This window comes from Garra rufa, chromosome 7, assembly GCF_049309525.1.
Source record: "Garra rufa chromosome 7, GarRuf1.0, whole genome shotgun sequence".
In the NCBI taxonomy this organism is placed as follows: domain Eukaryota; kingdom Metazoa; phylum Chordata; class Actinopteri; order Cypriniformes; family Cyprinidae; genus Garra; species Garra rufa.
In genome coordinates this window covers 25,189,631-25,204,953 of record NC_133367.1, presented here as the reverse complement: position 1 = coordinate 25,204,953, position 15,323 = coordinate 25,189,631, and the positions used below count along the sequence as shown (strand labels likewise).

Here is a 15,323-nt window from a genome sequence, read left to right as displayed (position 1 = left end):
TTCTTTTAATTGTGATGATTTGGCTCACATTTAACAAAAACCCACCATCTCAACAAATTAGAATACTTCATAAGATCAATAAAAAACATTTTTAGTGAACTGTTGGCCTTCTGGAAAGTATGTTCATTTATTGTATATGTACTCAATATTTGGTAGGGGCTCCTTTTGCTATAATTGCTGTCTCAATTCGGCGTGGCGTGGAGGTGATCAGGTGGCACTGCTGAGGTGGTATGGAAGCCCAGGTTTCTTTGACAGTGGCCCTCAGCTCATCTGCATTTTTTGGTCTCTTTTTTCTCATTTTCCTCTTGACAATACCCCATAGATTCTCTATGGGGTTCAGGTCTGGTGAGTTTGCTGGCTAGTCAAGCACACCAACACCATGGTCATTTAACCAACTATTGGTGCTTTTTGCAGTGTGGGCAGGTGCCACATCCTGCTGGAAAATGAAATCAGCATCTTTAAAAGCTGGTCAGCAGAAGAAAAATTTCTTGGTAAATGGGTGTGGAAGTGGAAGACAGTGGACCAGCAGACCAGCAGATGACATTGCACCCCAAATCATCACAGACTGTGGAAACTTAACACTGGACTTCACTTCAAGCAACTTGGGCTATGAGCTTCTCCACTCTTCCTCCAGACTCCAGGACCTTGGTTTCCAAATGAAATACAAAACTTGCTCTCATCTGAAATTAGGACTTTGGACAACTGGGCAACAGTCCATTTCTTCTTCTCCTTAGCCCAGGTAAGATGCCTCTGTGGTTCCGGAGTGGCTGAATACAACAACTGTAGCCAAATTCCTTGACACGTCTGTGTGTGGTGGCTCTTGATGCCTTGACCCCATCCTCAGTCCATTCCTTGTGAAGTTCACCCAAATTCTTGAATCGATTTTGCTTGACAAGCCTCTCAAGGCTGCGGTTCTCTCGGTTGGTTGTGCATCTTTTTCTTCCACACGTTTTCCTTCCACTCAACTTTCTGTTAACATGCTTGGATACAGCACTCTGTGAACAGCCAGCTTCTTTGGCAATGAATGTTTGTGGCTTACCCTCCTTGTGAAGGGTGTCAATGCTTGTCTTCTGGACAACTGTCAGATCAGCAGTCTTCCCCATGATTGTGTAGCATAGTGAACCAAACTGAGAGACCATTTTGAAAGCTCAGGAAACCTTTGCAGTTGTTTGGAGTTTATTAGCTGACTGGTATGTCATTTCATCCTAATTTGTTGAAATAGTGAATTGGTGGGTTTTTGTTAAATGTGAGCCAAATCATCGCAATTAAAAGAACCAAAGACTTGAACTACTTCAATCTGTGTGCATTGAATTTATTTAATACACAAGTTTCACAAATGAGTTGAATTACTGAAATCAATGAACTTTTCACAACATTCTAATTTATTGAGATGCACCTGTAAATGATTAATTGACGACTTGAGTATGATTTAAACAGCTAACCTGCTAGCGAGTTCATTAAATAATTTAATTCATATTTTAATTTAATTCAATTCTTTTATCTTAGTCATTAAAGAAAAAACACTTCATAAGAATCAGTCTGTCGAAATCTGATTATTTGAAGTGACTCATGTTTGAAGGAATGATTTAACAGTGATTCATCTTTCATCTGGTGTCTAGTTTTTAGCAGGGCTCCAGACAAAATAAATGCCAGTAGCTACAATAATAACACATTTAGGAGACATATGACAAATTTAGTGGTGCAAATGGTTGTTCCGACCAGTCCGTAATAGACCGAATCCCTTTGAGTAACGATTCCTGATTCATTTCAAAATGAAAAACGACTCGCGGAATTCATCAACAGCTCTAAATAATTCATGACGTGAGCTTGATTCCTGCGAGCGAGTTCAACACTGTGGTAAATTTGATCTCAGTCAATAAAAAGAACCGCTTCATAAGAGTCGTTTGTTCAAGAGGAGGAAACAAACGCAAACTCTAATAATGAGGTGATATTTTTAGATATGTTATATCTAATATAAATATATCTGACTAGATTTTAAACTTTTATTGTGATTTTTTTTTTCTTGTCGCATTTAGGTTGTAGCCTCAAGGGTTATTATTTTTAACCCTGCTGAAAAAACAGCATATGCTGGTTAGGTATGTTTAGGTGCTGGGATGCTGGTTTTAGCTGGTTTATGCTGGTCCTTTGCTGGTTTATGCTGGTTCTTGACCAGCAACATGACCAGCATTAACCAGCTAAGGACCAGCATAAACCAGCATCCCAGCACCTAAACATACCTAACCAGCATATGCTGTTTTTTCAGCAGGGAAGATTCATATGTTTATTTCCTAATATTAATCCTCTATATGCGCAGAATTAGGCATAAACAATGCCACTCAACTGAACAAAACTTGCATAGTTTGCTGATTATTTCTGCTGAAAATGGTCAATTATTGTCATGTTTTGGGCTGTACTAATCAGTCTGACCGGGAAAAACATTGAGTACTATATAGACTGCCAAAAGTTATAAAAATCAAGGAAAAGAATGCATAAACTGTCTGAGGAACAAAAGGTGATTATAGTTGGCCAAACTGAACCAGGATTTCTTTCTTACAGTATCATTTCCAGTCAGGTAGGTGAAATATTAGGCTAATATCTTAATTAATACTGCTCGTATGTATCTTTACTCTCTATTAACTTTAGTTTGTCAAAATATTGTGCCCTTTCCTGCTTATTAAGTCATTCTCTATATGATTTAACAGTTTCCTTTTTTCTGTGGTTTAGACAGCATAAATGAGCCGTGCAATCCATGCTGCTGTTTACATCCGAGTATCATCAATATTGTGACGTAAATACAAACCCTCTATTAGTGAAATTAAGTTACGCCTAACACGGGCCTGCAGTTTTGTATTATGGATATAAATGATACCTCAAAATACGTGGCTTGTTGAAAATGGGTGTTAAAAATCCAGCAAAATAGATTTAATTGATTCAGGCACCATGCTGAATTTTTTTTTTTTTTTTTTTTTTTTTTACAAAAAATAGGCTGAGGGATAGACTTGCAGTCTTTAAAATGGCACATACAGCACTGTAGAAAAGTCTTAGTAATTTTTAAAACTCATAACTTTAAAAATTATTTTAAGGAGCTGTTGTCTACTGAAGTTGTTTTTATTCATAAAGACGTTTCATCAGCTGAACGATCGATATGTTGTTAAACAACAGTACAGTCCAATGACCGCACTGTACTTCTAACCCTCACAGGTTTGTCCCTCATCTAATTTCTGTTAAAAATTAAATATGATCCTACCCTGACTAAGGTCTATTATGAATTGGGCTGCACAAAACCAAATTTGGAGAAAGTGGTTTGAAATCGCATAGCAAACCACTTACCTCTTTTTGAAAAAAAAAAAAAAGGTAAAAAAATCATGACGTATTGTCAAGTATGGTGACCCACACTCGAAATTGGTGCTCTGCATTTAACCCATCCAAGTGCACACACACACACACACACACACACACACACACACACACACACAAAGGTTGGAGGTTCGGTGCCTTGCTCAAGGGCACCCCAGTCATGGTATTTACGGTGGAAAGGGTGCTGTTCATTCACAATCCCTTCAATTCCTGCCGGTGTGGGGATCGAACTAGCAACCTTCGGGTTACAAGCCTGATTCTCTCATGCCCCTTTTTTCCTATTTTCCTCTAAAACATAATTAAAGTAAATTCATTGCTTGTTTTTCGTTGGCCAGTGTTGTAGTCCCTGACAGTTACAGTATGTTTTTTTGCACTCTGTTTGCTTAGACGAGGGGAATGAACCACTGCTGACATTTGGAGCAAAACCTCTCCAAGGACGAGAAAGATCGATAGTTTATACATCTTGCGAAACCGTCGTTATTTTAAAAGCTTTCTTATGATGAGTTTGTGCAAGACAGTGACACATTCTAACCCGAAGGCCCCTAAATGCCCTTGCTTATGCAACTCTCTGGTGAAAAAGAACAGAAACAATGATTTGTGCAGAGTCCTGTCTTTTCTAATCACTTAAAGACACTGGTATTTCCTGGTTCTGTGTGGACGCAGAACATCTCGAGAGCATAGCGGCTCTGAACGCCTCCACTCCAGCTTGTTTGTTTGATTGCTGTTTAAAAAGAAAAACAGAATATTTATGGAGATGAACCCCCTGGTTCAGCAGATGGCGTTTGACCCAGGGTCTCTGTGTTCTTGTGGCGCATCCTTTGGCTATGTAGCAGATCAGCAGCTTTTTAACAACGTCCCCAGTGCTTTGTCTTTTCTGAGAGATTTTTTTTTTTTTATTGTTTCCCTTATATGTATTTGCATTTCTTTCGGCGCTGGTACATTATAGATACACACAAACAGATGCAGATAAGCGCTAAACTGCACACAGATGTCTCACAGGTCTGTCTGTGTATTAAATGGAAGACGATCTCTTCCAAGAAAAGCAGCCAATAACATGAGGAATGTTTCATTTGGCTGGCAAGTTTATCAGTGCAGGTCAGATGAGTATTCTTTTCAGACTTTCAGTTTCATGCTGACTCCCCAAATGTTGCTTTTGAACTTTAGACAGCCCTGAGTGTTATGCAATAAAACATCCCATGTACTGTAGTTTTGTAAGACAACATCCGTTTTGATGCATTAGATTTGTCCGTCAAAACTTGGATTATGTGAGTATGGCAATAAAAAGGCGCTGTTGTCTGAATATCAGCATGACTGTGATTCAGCCATTAGCATACTACATTACCAGTCAAATGTTTTTGAACAGTAAGTAATTTGTTTGTAAGCCTGCATTTATTTGATCCAACGTACAGCAAAAACAGTACAATTGTGAAATATGTTTACTATGTCAAATAACCTTTTACTATTTGAATATTTTTAAAGATGTAGTTTATTCTTGTGATTTTAAAGCTGATTTTTTGAGAAATTATACAAACTGATACTTTTATTTAGCAAGGATGCTTGAAAAGACATTTAAATATTACAAAAGATTTCTATTTCAGATAAATGCTGTTCTTCTGAACTTTCTATTCATCAAAGAAACAAAAAGAAAAAAAATCGCAGCTGTTTTTAACATAATAATAACAATAATAAATGTTTTTGAGCAGCAAATCATAATATTAGGATCAGAAAATTAGAATATGAAGGTAGTAAAATAGCAAATGGAATTAAATGAAATTGTAAAAAACAGGATGAGTCAAATAAAATATTTTAAATGATAAATAACAGAATAATACATTAACGATAAAAGCCATTCAAAAACAAATATATCACGTGTTTTTCAAAGTAATGCATAAACTAGACAGAATTTGTGTATATGAGTCGCCTAAAGCATATTAATTTTTACATTTCTGCGAAATTTAGTCTCACTTTAAAAAGAAAATGTGTGTACCAACCTGACACAAAATCTGCCTTTGGAAATCTTTCAACCTCTAAATTTCCAATCACATGGATGCTTATAATGTCGAACATCAGCCTGAGCAAACCCGGAAAACAGGAGATTCGCGTTAATAGCAGTAAATAATGGCAATATTGATCAACTTTTAAGGTAATCAATTAAACTATCTTGCTGTGATGTTTTGTTCGATTTTTATATATAAATGTTAGTAAAAAGAAAAAAATAAACCACTTTTATATATCAATCCACACATGTGATGGTCATTGGTTATGATCTTTAGTGTCTACCTTAAAGTCATCTTGAGTAAAACAGCTTCATATTTAACGAGGCATATGTAAAACGTGTGAACCTGAAGCAACGAGACCTGTTGCGCATAACCCCTATTTAAGTGACTGGATTTCGCCCGTGAAAATTCGCCAAACAGTGATATATATAACCGCACAACCGCACGTTTTTACCTCAACTCCTAGGATGTCCTTGAAAGAGTTACAAACCCAGCTCTTGACGTGCGAGAACGTCGTACGAGAAAACCTAGGCGGTCCGACGTTCAAAAAACCGTTAGAAGGTAAACACAAACGCCTCGACTTTCAAAAAAAAAGCCCGCGAAATGGCGTTAACAAGCGGAGTTCAAACGGCGTTCTTTTTTTAAATAGCCTACACCTGTATAATGCCTGTTTTTGTCGTTGTGATTTGAGGTAACGTTTATGTTTATATCACTTTTACTTAGAATTAAATTTTTAGAGCTAGGCTTCTTTTTTAAATTCATACTCTCAAGTTTAAGCAAAAGTAATCCTGATTCTTGCCTTGCTTCAATCATACAGACTCCACCATATAGTTCATGTAGGCTAATGTAATACTCATGCCTACATCAGTCTAGCCTATACTGATAAGCTTGCATGCCTACATTTACAAGAGTGGTCTATTTTTAATTCAAAATGACCTTGAATATGCCCTATCTGAGCTCTGGCCCCATTCTTGTGAAACATATATATGTGTGTGTGTGTGTGTGTTTTCCACCTCAGCACAATGTAAACGCTGAATGTAAATCTTTCCGTTGGCATTGGCTTTTCTTCAAATTTGTGAGAATGCGATGCATAATGCATATGTGACATAACATGGCATAAACCTCATGTCATTCCACAGGAAGCAGAGGTTTGTATACACTATCAGCATGTATTCCGGAACACAGATTGACCTACAATTCGGCTGTGTGACCTTCCTATGTGTACGGCGCACATCTTGAAGACAGTGATTATCAAGACATGTTGGCGTGAGGCTCGAGGTGCAAGCTCAGCACAGGCTTTGCCAACCACAGTACAAACTGTGCTTAAGTTGTTCAGACACTGTGACGCTTTGACCTGAACAGCTGCCTGTCAGAAAAATGGTTTTAAAGACTTTCTAAGTGGTCTTTTTGACCCTGTTTACTCTTTTTAACTAGAACTTTTAGAAAGCACAGAGATTAATCATCATTAGTGATGTCTATTATTTTTGCATATATTTATGTGACTGCAGTGTTTGTGGTACACACGAATATCTCAAATCATATGCTTTTGGAGATGAAATTGTTATTTTTCTAACCTTATTCGCCTAGTGGACGATGACCTTGCCAACAATTCCATAGACTTATTGAAAGAGCCATATAAGGACCAGAATATCACAGTTGTCACTTTCAAATTTTGAAGCAACCATCTACCTTACCCTATCAACCACATATAAATGCATTAAAAGCCATTTAAACACTGTAGCAACTTCATAGGAAACACTAGAAGTTCCAAGGTTTAAATACTTTTAAACAAGACTCAAAATGTTTAATTGTTACATGCAAAATACCATTCACTTGCACTGTCCCCTTAAGATGGGAATGTTATTCAAAAACATCTCCCACTAAGTTTTAGCGCCCCGCTGACTCTCTCTTTCTCTCTTTTTATCAGATACAACCCGACCAGAACAAACATTTGTACCTTCCTCTTGTTTAATTTACAGTTAATGTAGCCAAATAGAGGCCTCTCGCGTTTAATATCACATGCTGTATCTATAGAGACTGTCCAGTCCAAAGTACAAACTCTGTGAAAAACCGTCCCTAATCATTTTACGCATTCACAACATACACATTTCGTCTGACGTTTGTGTTCTTAGCTTGCCTTGATTTTCTTATTGAAATAAGCAGTTGTAATATGAGATCATGACCCCAGGATTTTGGTGAAACTTAGTCGGACTACAAAGCCCTCATGTTTTGGCTTTGTAGACGCTTCTAAAGGGTCGTTCACACCAAGTGCTAACTATAACCATGAAGTTTTAACTCCCTAAAGGGAAATGGTGATGAAGAAAATATGAGACTGGGGGAAAAAATATTTCCGTGTTTTTCAATGCATTCTCTTGCAAATGTTTTGCATTCCATCCAAAAGTTCCTGAGAAATTTTGCACTTGTTTGCAAAACCTTTGCGTTCCCCCAAAAAAACAAAGCTTTCATTGAAAAGACCTCTGTATTCTCCCAAGAATATTGCTTTCACTTTTCAAAACTTCACAAAATCTGTTTTATTGATAAATGTTGCACTCCTTTACGAAATATTTTGTTTTCCTGAGAAACATTGTGTTCGCTCACTAAACATTTGTTTTCGGAAAAAAATTGCGTTTGCTTGCGAAGGTTTAGCATTCCCCCGAGAGATTTTGGAAGTTGGAATTGGAAGTTTTGAACGTTTGGAATTGTACGTTTTCTCAAGAAACTTAGCTTTCAGTCAAAAAAAAAACTCAAGATACTTTTTGCATTTTTGCCAAGAATGTTGCTTTTACTTTTCAAAATCTTTGTTTTCCAGAGAAACTTAGCGTTTGTCTTAACAAAATCTGTTTTGATGCAAAATATTTTCCTGAAAAACATTGCTTTGGCATTCCCCCATGAAATTTAGCATTCGATTGCAAAACCTTAGTGTTTTTCCAAGAAACATAGCTTTTAGTCAGAAAACCTCTGAACTTTCCCAAGAAACTTTGTACTTTTTCTCAAAACCTTTGCATGTGCTCGCAACGCCTTTGTTTACCAGAGAAATTTAGCATTTAGCTCACAAAATCAGTTTTATCATAAAATGTTGCATTTCTTCATGAAACGTTTACTTATTTCTGAGAAACTTGTTTGCACACTTAACTATTGTTCCCTAGAGAAACTTTGCATTTGTTCGCAAAGCATTAGAATTCCCCCGAGAAATGTAGTGTTTGCTCAGAAAACCTTAGCATTTTCCCAAAAAACTTTGCAATTAATCGCAAAAACTCCTCAAAAGATTGCTTTCACTTTTAAAAACCTTTGCGTTTTCCAGAGAAACTTAGCATTCAGTTCACAAAACTTCTGTTTTATCACAAAATGCTGTTCCTCAGAAAAAGGTGTAGCATTCCCCGCGAAATTTAGCATTTGCTCGCAAAACCTTAGCGTTTTCCCAAGAAACTTTGTGATTACTCTCAAAACCTTTGCGTTTGCTCGTCTTTGCTTTTCAGAGAAACTTAGCGTTTAGCTAAAAATCATTTTTTTCACAAAATGTTTCATTCTTTTGCAAAACATTTGCGTTTACTTGAGTAACATTGTGTTCCCCTCACTAAACTTTTGTTCCCTACACTGTAAAAAATAACCGTGAATTTAACAGTAAAAAACTGTAAAAATGCTACGGTAAAAACCTGTGATATGGTTAACGGTAAGTTCCCCTTCTATATACGGTACGGCAGTATACCGTTTTTAGAAGTGAAAAAGAACGTAAAATTTACAGTGAATAACCGTAAACTGACATTCCCAGAATTCCCTGTGTTTCATTTTTTTTATTTGATGTTTTTTGTGGAAATAACTTTTTCTTCTTAGATTTTTCTTGGCAGTTTTGTACATTAGGGTTATATGTTACATATAATGCTGTTAAATTAATGTTTTTTGCATTAAATCAGTTTTATGTGTGTTACCATGATGGTGTTTAGTGTTTATGTGAATGACACTGTGCACCTTTTACTGTGCACATATTATTTAAAACCTCCTTATGATGGGCTTTGGTTGATCATGTGATGTTGTCATCACCACCTGCTTTTGGTGGTTATCAGTGTATTGCAAAGGTACAAAACAGATTTCAGTACTTCAAAAGGTTGGTACATCACCATTATATCAGTTAAAAAAAATTAGAAATTACGGTATTTACCTGTATATTTAAATGAAAACCGTAAAATGTAAAACATTGCTACCGTATTTTTTACAGAAAAACTCTGGTAACCACAGCTGCCAGGGTTTTCCCGTAAATTTTACGGCTTTTTTGTAGTGTAGAGAAACTTTGCATTCGCTTGCGCTGAGAGATTTAGCGTTTGCACAGAAAAACCCAAGAAGAGTTTTCCCAAGAAACTTTGCAATCAATCGCAAAAGCTGTTTTTCGAGACACTTCATGTACAAAACCGTTGTCATTTTCTATAGAAATGTCACATTCGTTTACAGAAACATTTGCATTTTCTGAAGAAACTTGCGCTCACAATCCCAAATCTTTTGCGTTCTAATGAAAAACATCGCATTCACTCGGAAAGTGGCCAATGTTCTCAATGAATGCAACGTCTTCTTCGGGGAACTCAAATTTTGCATAAAAATGCAGAAGCATTCAAAATATATTTTTTCCGTCTATCTTATACTTTAGTACGTAGTCAGTCGGAAAAAATAGGGCAGTCCATAACTACTGGACCACAACTAGCCTATAATGCTAATCACAAAGAGAAACATTGTTGGAATCACTTTTAGAACGATTCTCAGGCGATGAACGCTAAAGACATCAACAGCCAATCAGAATGCACCTGACTTGAAAGAACATTTAAAGCGGCAAACAAAAAAACTGCAAACAAAATGTTATGGCAGCTTAAAGTCCCCCTGAAATCAAAATTAAAGTTTTTTGGCTTTTAGTATGAATATATTAGCCTTAAGGTTATCTATAAGCTAGTGTGCTGCAAAACAAAGACAAAATTCGCGTTTACAAGATATGGACATTCAAAACTTACAGTCTCGTCACTTCCGCCAATATGAATCAAGGATTTGGATGATATCACCGTGCACTTCAGTTTCTCATCAAACGTTCTGTCCAATCAAATGCTCTCTAGAGTCCGTAATGTCCCGCCCCCTACACAAAGACGCATTAACCGGGAGCACGGACGGCATGTATTAAATTACACAGCCTCAGCATGATTATGATCACTATTTGGTTTTAGCAAGTTTCATATTTAATCTGTGCGGTAATTTATTACTCTGTGGCTGTCATAAGCTTACAAATGCGGCTTTACTGAGCTCAACGGCTCTTGCCCGAGCAGATATTAATGGAACGCTATTGGCTATTCAAAATTAGTGGGCGGGGCTGGGCGATATGTTTTTGTTTCAGTTAAAAGTACGTCACCACATAGAATAACGCTGCGTGTTTCAAGGCACTTCAGTGGACCTTTAAGTTCTTGGTGGGAACGGGCCATAATCTGTGACAAGACATCCAATATAATTTAACGATTTTGTATCCCTTGTTTGTATTTTGTACCCCACATGTGGTTGCTTGGGAAGAACAACTTGTTGAATTGAAATCCAGAGAAACCCCCACCATGTCGGAGGAAAAATGTTTTATTATTTTTAAACACCGATGTCCGTTAGGAAATGTTGCACAAGTGTATGTTATTCCTCACGTTAACCATTAGTTAAAACAGCAAACTGTGACGTTCTGCAGCACATCTAAGAGTTATTAGAAAGCGCCTCAAGTTTGATATTTCTGGGCTAACAAAAGCTCGCGATGGGTCTTCTCATGCATATTAATGAGATTAATGAATGAGATGTGTGATGTCTTTGAGAATACAATCTCACTTTGAAGCCTCTCCCATGCCCTTTAAGATGCTCTTGCGTGTCAAACGATTCGTGTCAAGGATCCGATTGTTCAAATCAATTTTAATATGCATCAGCGCATATTAAATGTTGATCAAACACTTGCATTTCAGCTGCACTAGAATCAATGGATCAGTTTGGAATTATCAAACAGCTCTCTACAAGAAAGCAGATTTGCTTCTGATCAGCGTTAACAGAAGTGTCATTTCACATTTCTGTATGTCAGGGAAAACATATTGTGAGCGTCTGGCGATCGTGTTACACAGGCTGTGCTTGAGTTCCCATTCCTGTCTGCTGAAGCAGTTACCATGGGAACACCCTTTTTTCCCCTAGTATTGAGGGAGCATTGAAGTGTTGTTTTGAAGTATTTAAAATGCAGGTCTTGCACAGTTTAGCATTTAGTTTCTGTTCATCTTTGGGCGTTAAAACTTGTGTTTTACTAGCTATTTATTGCACTTAAGTCCTTTATTCTTCTTGAACACTTGGTTATTGAATACTTGTTTTTTTTTTTACTCATTCATTTAATTTGTAAGTTATAGGTGTAATTTATTTAGATTTATAGAATTGGTTCTTTATTACTTAGTTTAAACTTTAGAGGCCATCACATAGACTGAGGTTATGAGATTATATACCTCACTTTTCTATAGTAATGTGTATATCATGTTTTATTTGACATTAAGCGTTTCCTGTAACAACAATCATAAATCTTTATTTGTCTTTTTTAGTATTCATTTTACATTTCATGCGTTTTAAAAAGAAAAAAATATTAATACTGTTGTATTTTTTCTAGAGTCTAGATCAAATATTTGTTATGAAATCAGTTTGAGAGGACAAATCTTTCTACAAAGTTTGCTCTAAAATCGTGTGCATAACTTTAGGAAACTACCAAGGAAAAGAGTGACATCTTGTGGTGAAAAAAAGATGACATATAACATATTTCAGAAATTTTCAGCTGGCTTTTAGAAGATATTATATCAGATCAATATCAGATTAAAACTTTTATTAAGTATTAATTGAACAATATTTTTTATTTGTTAAATCATAGAACCTGTGCCTTTTGTGCTGACAGAAGACTGAAGATATTTCACAATATTAAAAAATGCATTACATACATCTGTGGAACCCTAACTATATAATAGTTCTTAACATAATAGTTTTTTTTTTAAATTTATTTAATCTATTTATGAAATTAATTAATGCAAAAATACACAAGAAATTATTAATAGGTATTTCTGAAATTGTTAAAAATATGGATTTGAATTAAAAAGTTATTCACACAAATAAATAAGGATATTACATTACTCAACTTTTCATCTAAGCAGTATAAAAATGTCTAGAAGGAAATATTATTAAAAATTTCCAAAAGATGTTTCTAATAATCATAAATAAAAAAGATTTTATTAGAAATACTCAGACTTACATATTGAGTAATAAAATACTACTTTTTAAAAGATTTTATTAGAAATATTCATATTTACTTATTTAGTAATAAAATAAGCCATATGATTAATCTTATAAAATATATAAAATGTAAAATAAAAATAAATTATTATTAATTATTAATAATTAATTTTAAAAATATTTTAAATGTTAATTAATTTATATATGGCCTTAATACAACAAATACAGCTAAATAATTGTTTTTAATAATAGTAATAATATAATAGTAATACATAGTAGAGTACATTTAATTAATTCATTAATTAATCATTAAATCAATAATAGTACCAGTAATAATATGTAATAATAATAATTATTAATTATTATTATTATTATTATTATTAAATCAATAATAGTACCAGTAGTAATAATATAATAGTAATATGTAATGTATACATTTTTATTTTTTAGTATTATAATTATTAAATCAATAATAGTGCCAGTAGTAATAATATTATAGTAATATATAGTAAACATTTTATTTTATTTATCTATTTTTGAAATTTATTTCTGAAATTGCTAATAGTGAATGAATAGACCATTTTGTATATGCAAAAAAAAAGAGATATTGTTAGTAGGAAAATATTTTTATAATTTTATTATATGGCTATTTCTAATAATGATAAATAAAAAAGTTTTTAATAGAAATATTCAAGACTTACAGTGTATTAAAAATAGTTTATGAATTATGTAACTATATAATTATTTTTATAGAAAAAAAATTGAAAATTCAAATTTACTTATTTAGTAATAAATAATAATTTATTAATGTCTACAGCCATATAATTATTCTTATAAAATATATATATTTTTAAATGTTAATTAATTTATATATGCCATTATTATTATTATTATTATTATTATTATTACATTTTGCATATGCAAAAAAAAGAAAGATATATTGTTAGTAGGAAATTATTTTTATATTGTTATATAAACATTATATTATATGGATATAATCATAAATAAAAAGAGATTTTATTATAAAATGTTTTTCTATTTACATAATTCATAAACAATTTTTATTACTCTGTAAGTCTGAGTATTTCTAATAAAATCTTTTTTTATTTATCATTATTAGAAATATCCATATAAAAACAATATAAAAACATTTTCCTATTAACAATATCTCTTTCTTTTTCTTTTTGCATATGCAAAATGGTCTATCTATTCACTATTAGCAATTTCAGAAATAAATTTCAAAAAAAAAAAAAAAATGTATACTATATATTACTATAATATAATTACTACTGGCACTATTATTGATTTAATAATAATAATAAATAAATACAAATAAAAATTTATTCTATATATTACTGTAATATTATTACTACTGGCACTATTATTGATTTAATAATAATAATAATAATAATAAATAAATACAAATAAAAATGTATACTATATATTACTATAATATTATTACTACTGGCACTATTATTGATTTAATAATAATAATAATAATAATAATAATAATAAGGTATACTATTACATATTACTATTATATTTTTACTGGTGCTATTATTGGTTTAATAATAATAATAGTTATTATAATAAACTATAATTATATATTTAATAACATTGTTTCTGAATTATGTAACTATATATTTATTTTTATATAAAAACCAATATATTGTAAATAACAATTAAAATTATAAATAAAAGTTATTAGAGAAATTTAGCTATATATTTAGTAATAAAATAATAATTTAATTTATAATTCAATGTCTGCAGCCGTATAATTATTCTAATAAAATATATAAAACGTTCCTTAATTTTTATGTATTTTAAATGCTAATTAATTTATATATCATTGATGAAAATACAAATATAATATACAAACATGACAAAATTGGTTAGCAAATGGTTAAAATTGCTGGATAGATTTAAAACGCTATCCAAACAGAGAAACAAAGACAATGAAATAAATTATCTGGCAAATGTGTGAAAATAAAAAACAAAAAGAATACTATTAAAAGGATATTTCATTCATAAATTTAACCTAGCATTAATTTCCACCATGGATAAACGAAAAAATAAATGAATGAACGTATGTATGAATGAACAAATGAATGATTCACTTCTGAACAAAACAAAACGTCTGAGTATTTCTACCATGAGTGAATGAGTGAGATTTGTGTTGGTTTTGTTTAATCCTCCACGGGTCAGTGACATGACGTACGTTACGTCGACGTTAGGACTCCGCCGTTTTGCGTCCAGACGCTCGAGAAGCCGCAGTGCTGCTTAACAGCTACCGGAGAGACGCTTGGCTAAAAAAATGCTCCCGCTATCCGTCAAAGATGATGAGTACAAACCTGCCAAATTCAACCTGTTCGTCAAGATATCGGGCTGGTTCAGGTAAAGACAGCAAAATGCTGAATATCTCATTGAGTTTCACTCACAGCTGTCGGCTTCGTGCGGCTAAGGCAGCTAGCACGCTAGTTAGCTCGCTAGACTTTATTAGAAATTAAACTCGTGTCTTTAAAACATTATTCACATTGTAAATGTCTAAAAGGCTACAATTGTATATTATATTTAACAGTTATAATAAAAAAGCAGACCGCTTCAGAAAACGTAATATTTAAAGTGGACAGATGTTAGCACGACGAAGTAAACATTTGATACATTCTGTAATATCTCTGATTTTACTTTATAAATTACGTTCAGATATATTCCGGAACATAA

General features: G+C 33.3%; 1 protein-coding gene across 1 annotated transcript in view; it reads left to right on the top strand.

Moving 5' to 3' along the window:
• Positions 1-14,860: 14,860 nt before the first annotated feature.
• The window catches only part of slc30a7 (solute carrier family 30 member 7), a 32,441-nt gene continuing 31,978 nt past the window's right edge, over positions 14,861-15,323 (top strand). Inside the window, exon 1 of the mRNA XM_073844270.1 lies at positions 14,861-14,996. Coding sequence (XP_073700371.1) covers positions 14,917-14,996 — 80 coding nt within the window. The 5' untranslated portion in view covers positions 14,861-14,916. The remainder of the gene's footprint in view (positions 14,997-15,323) is intronic.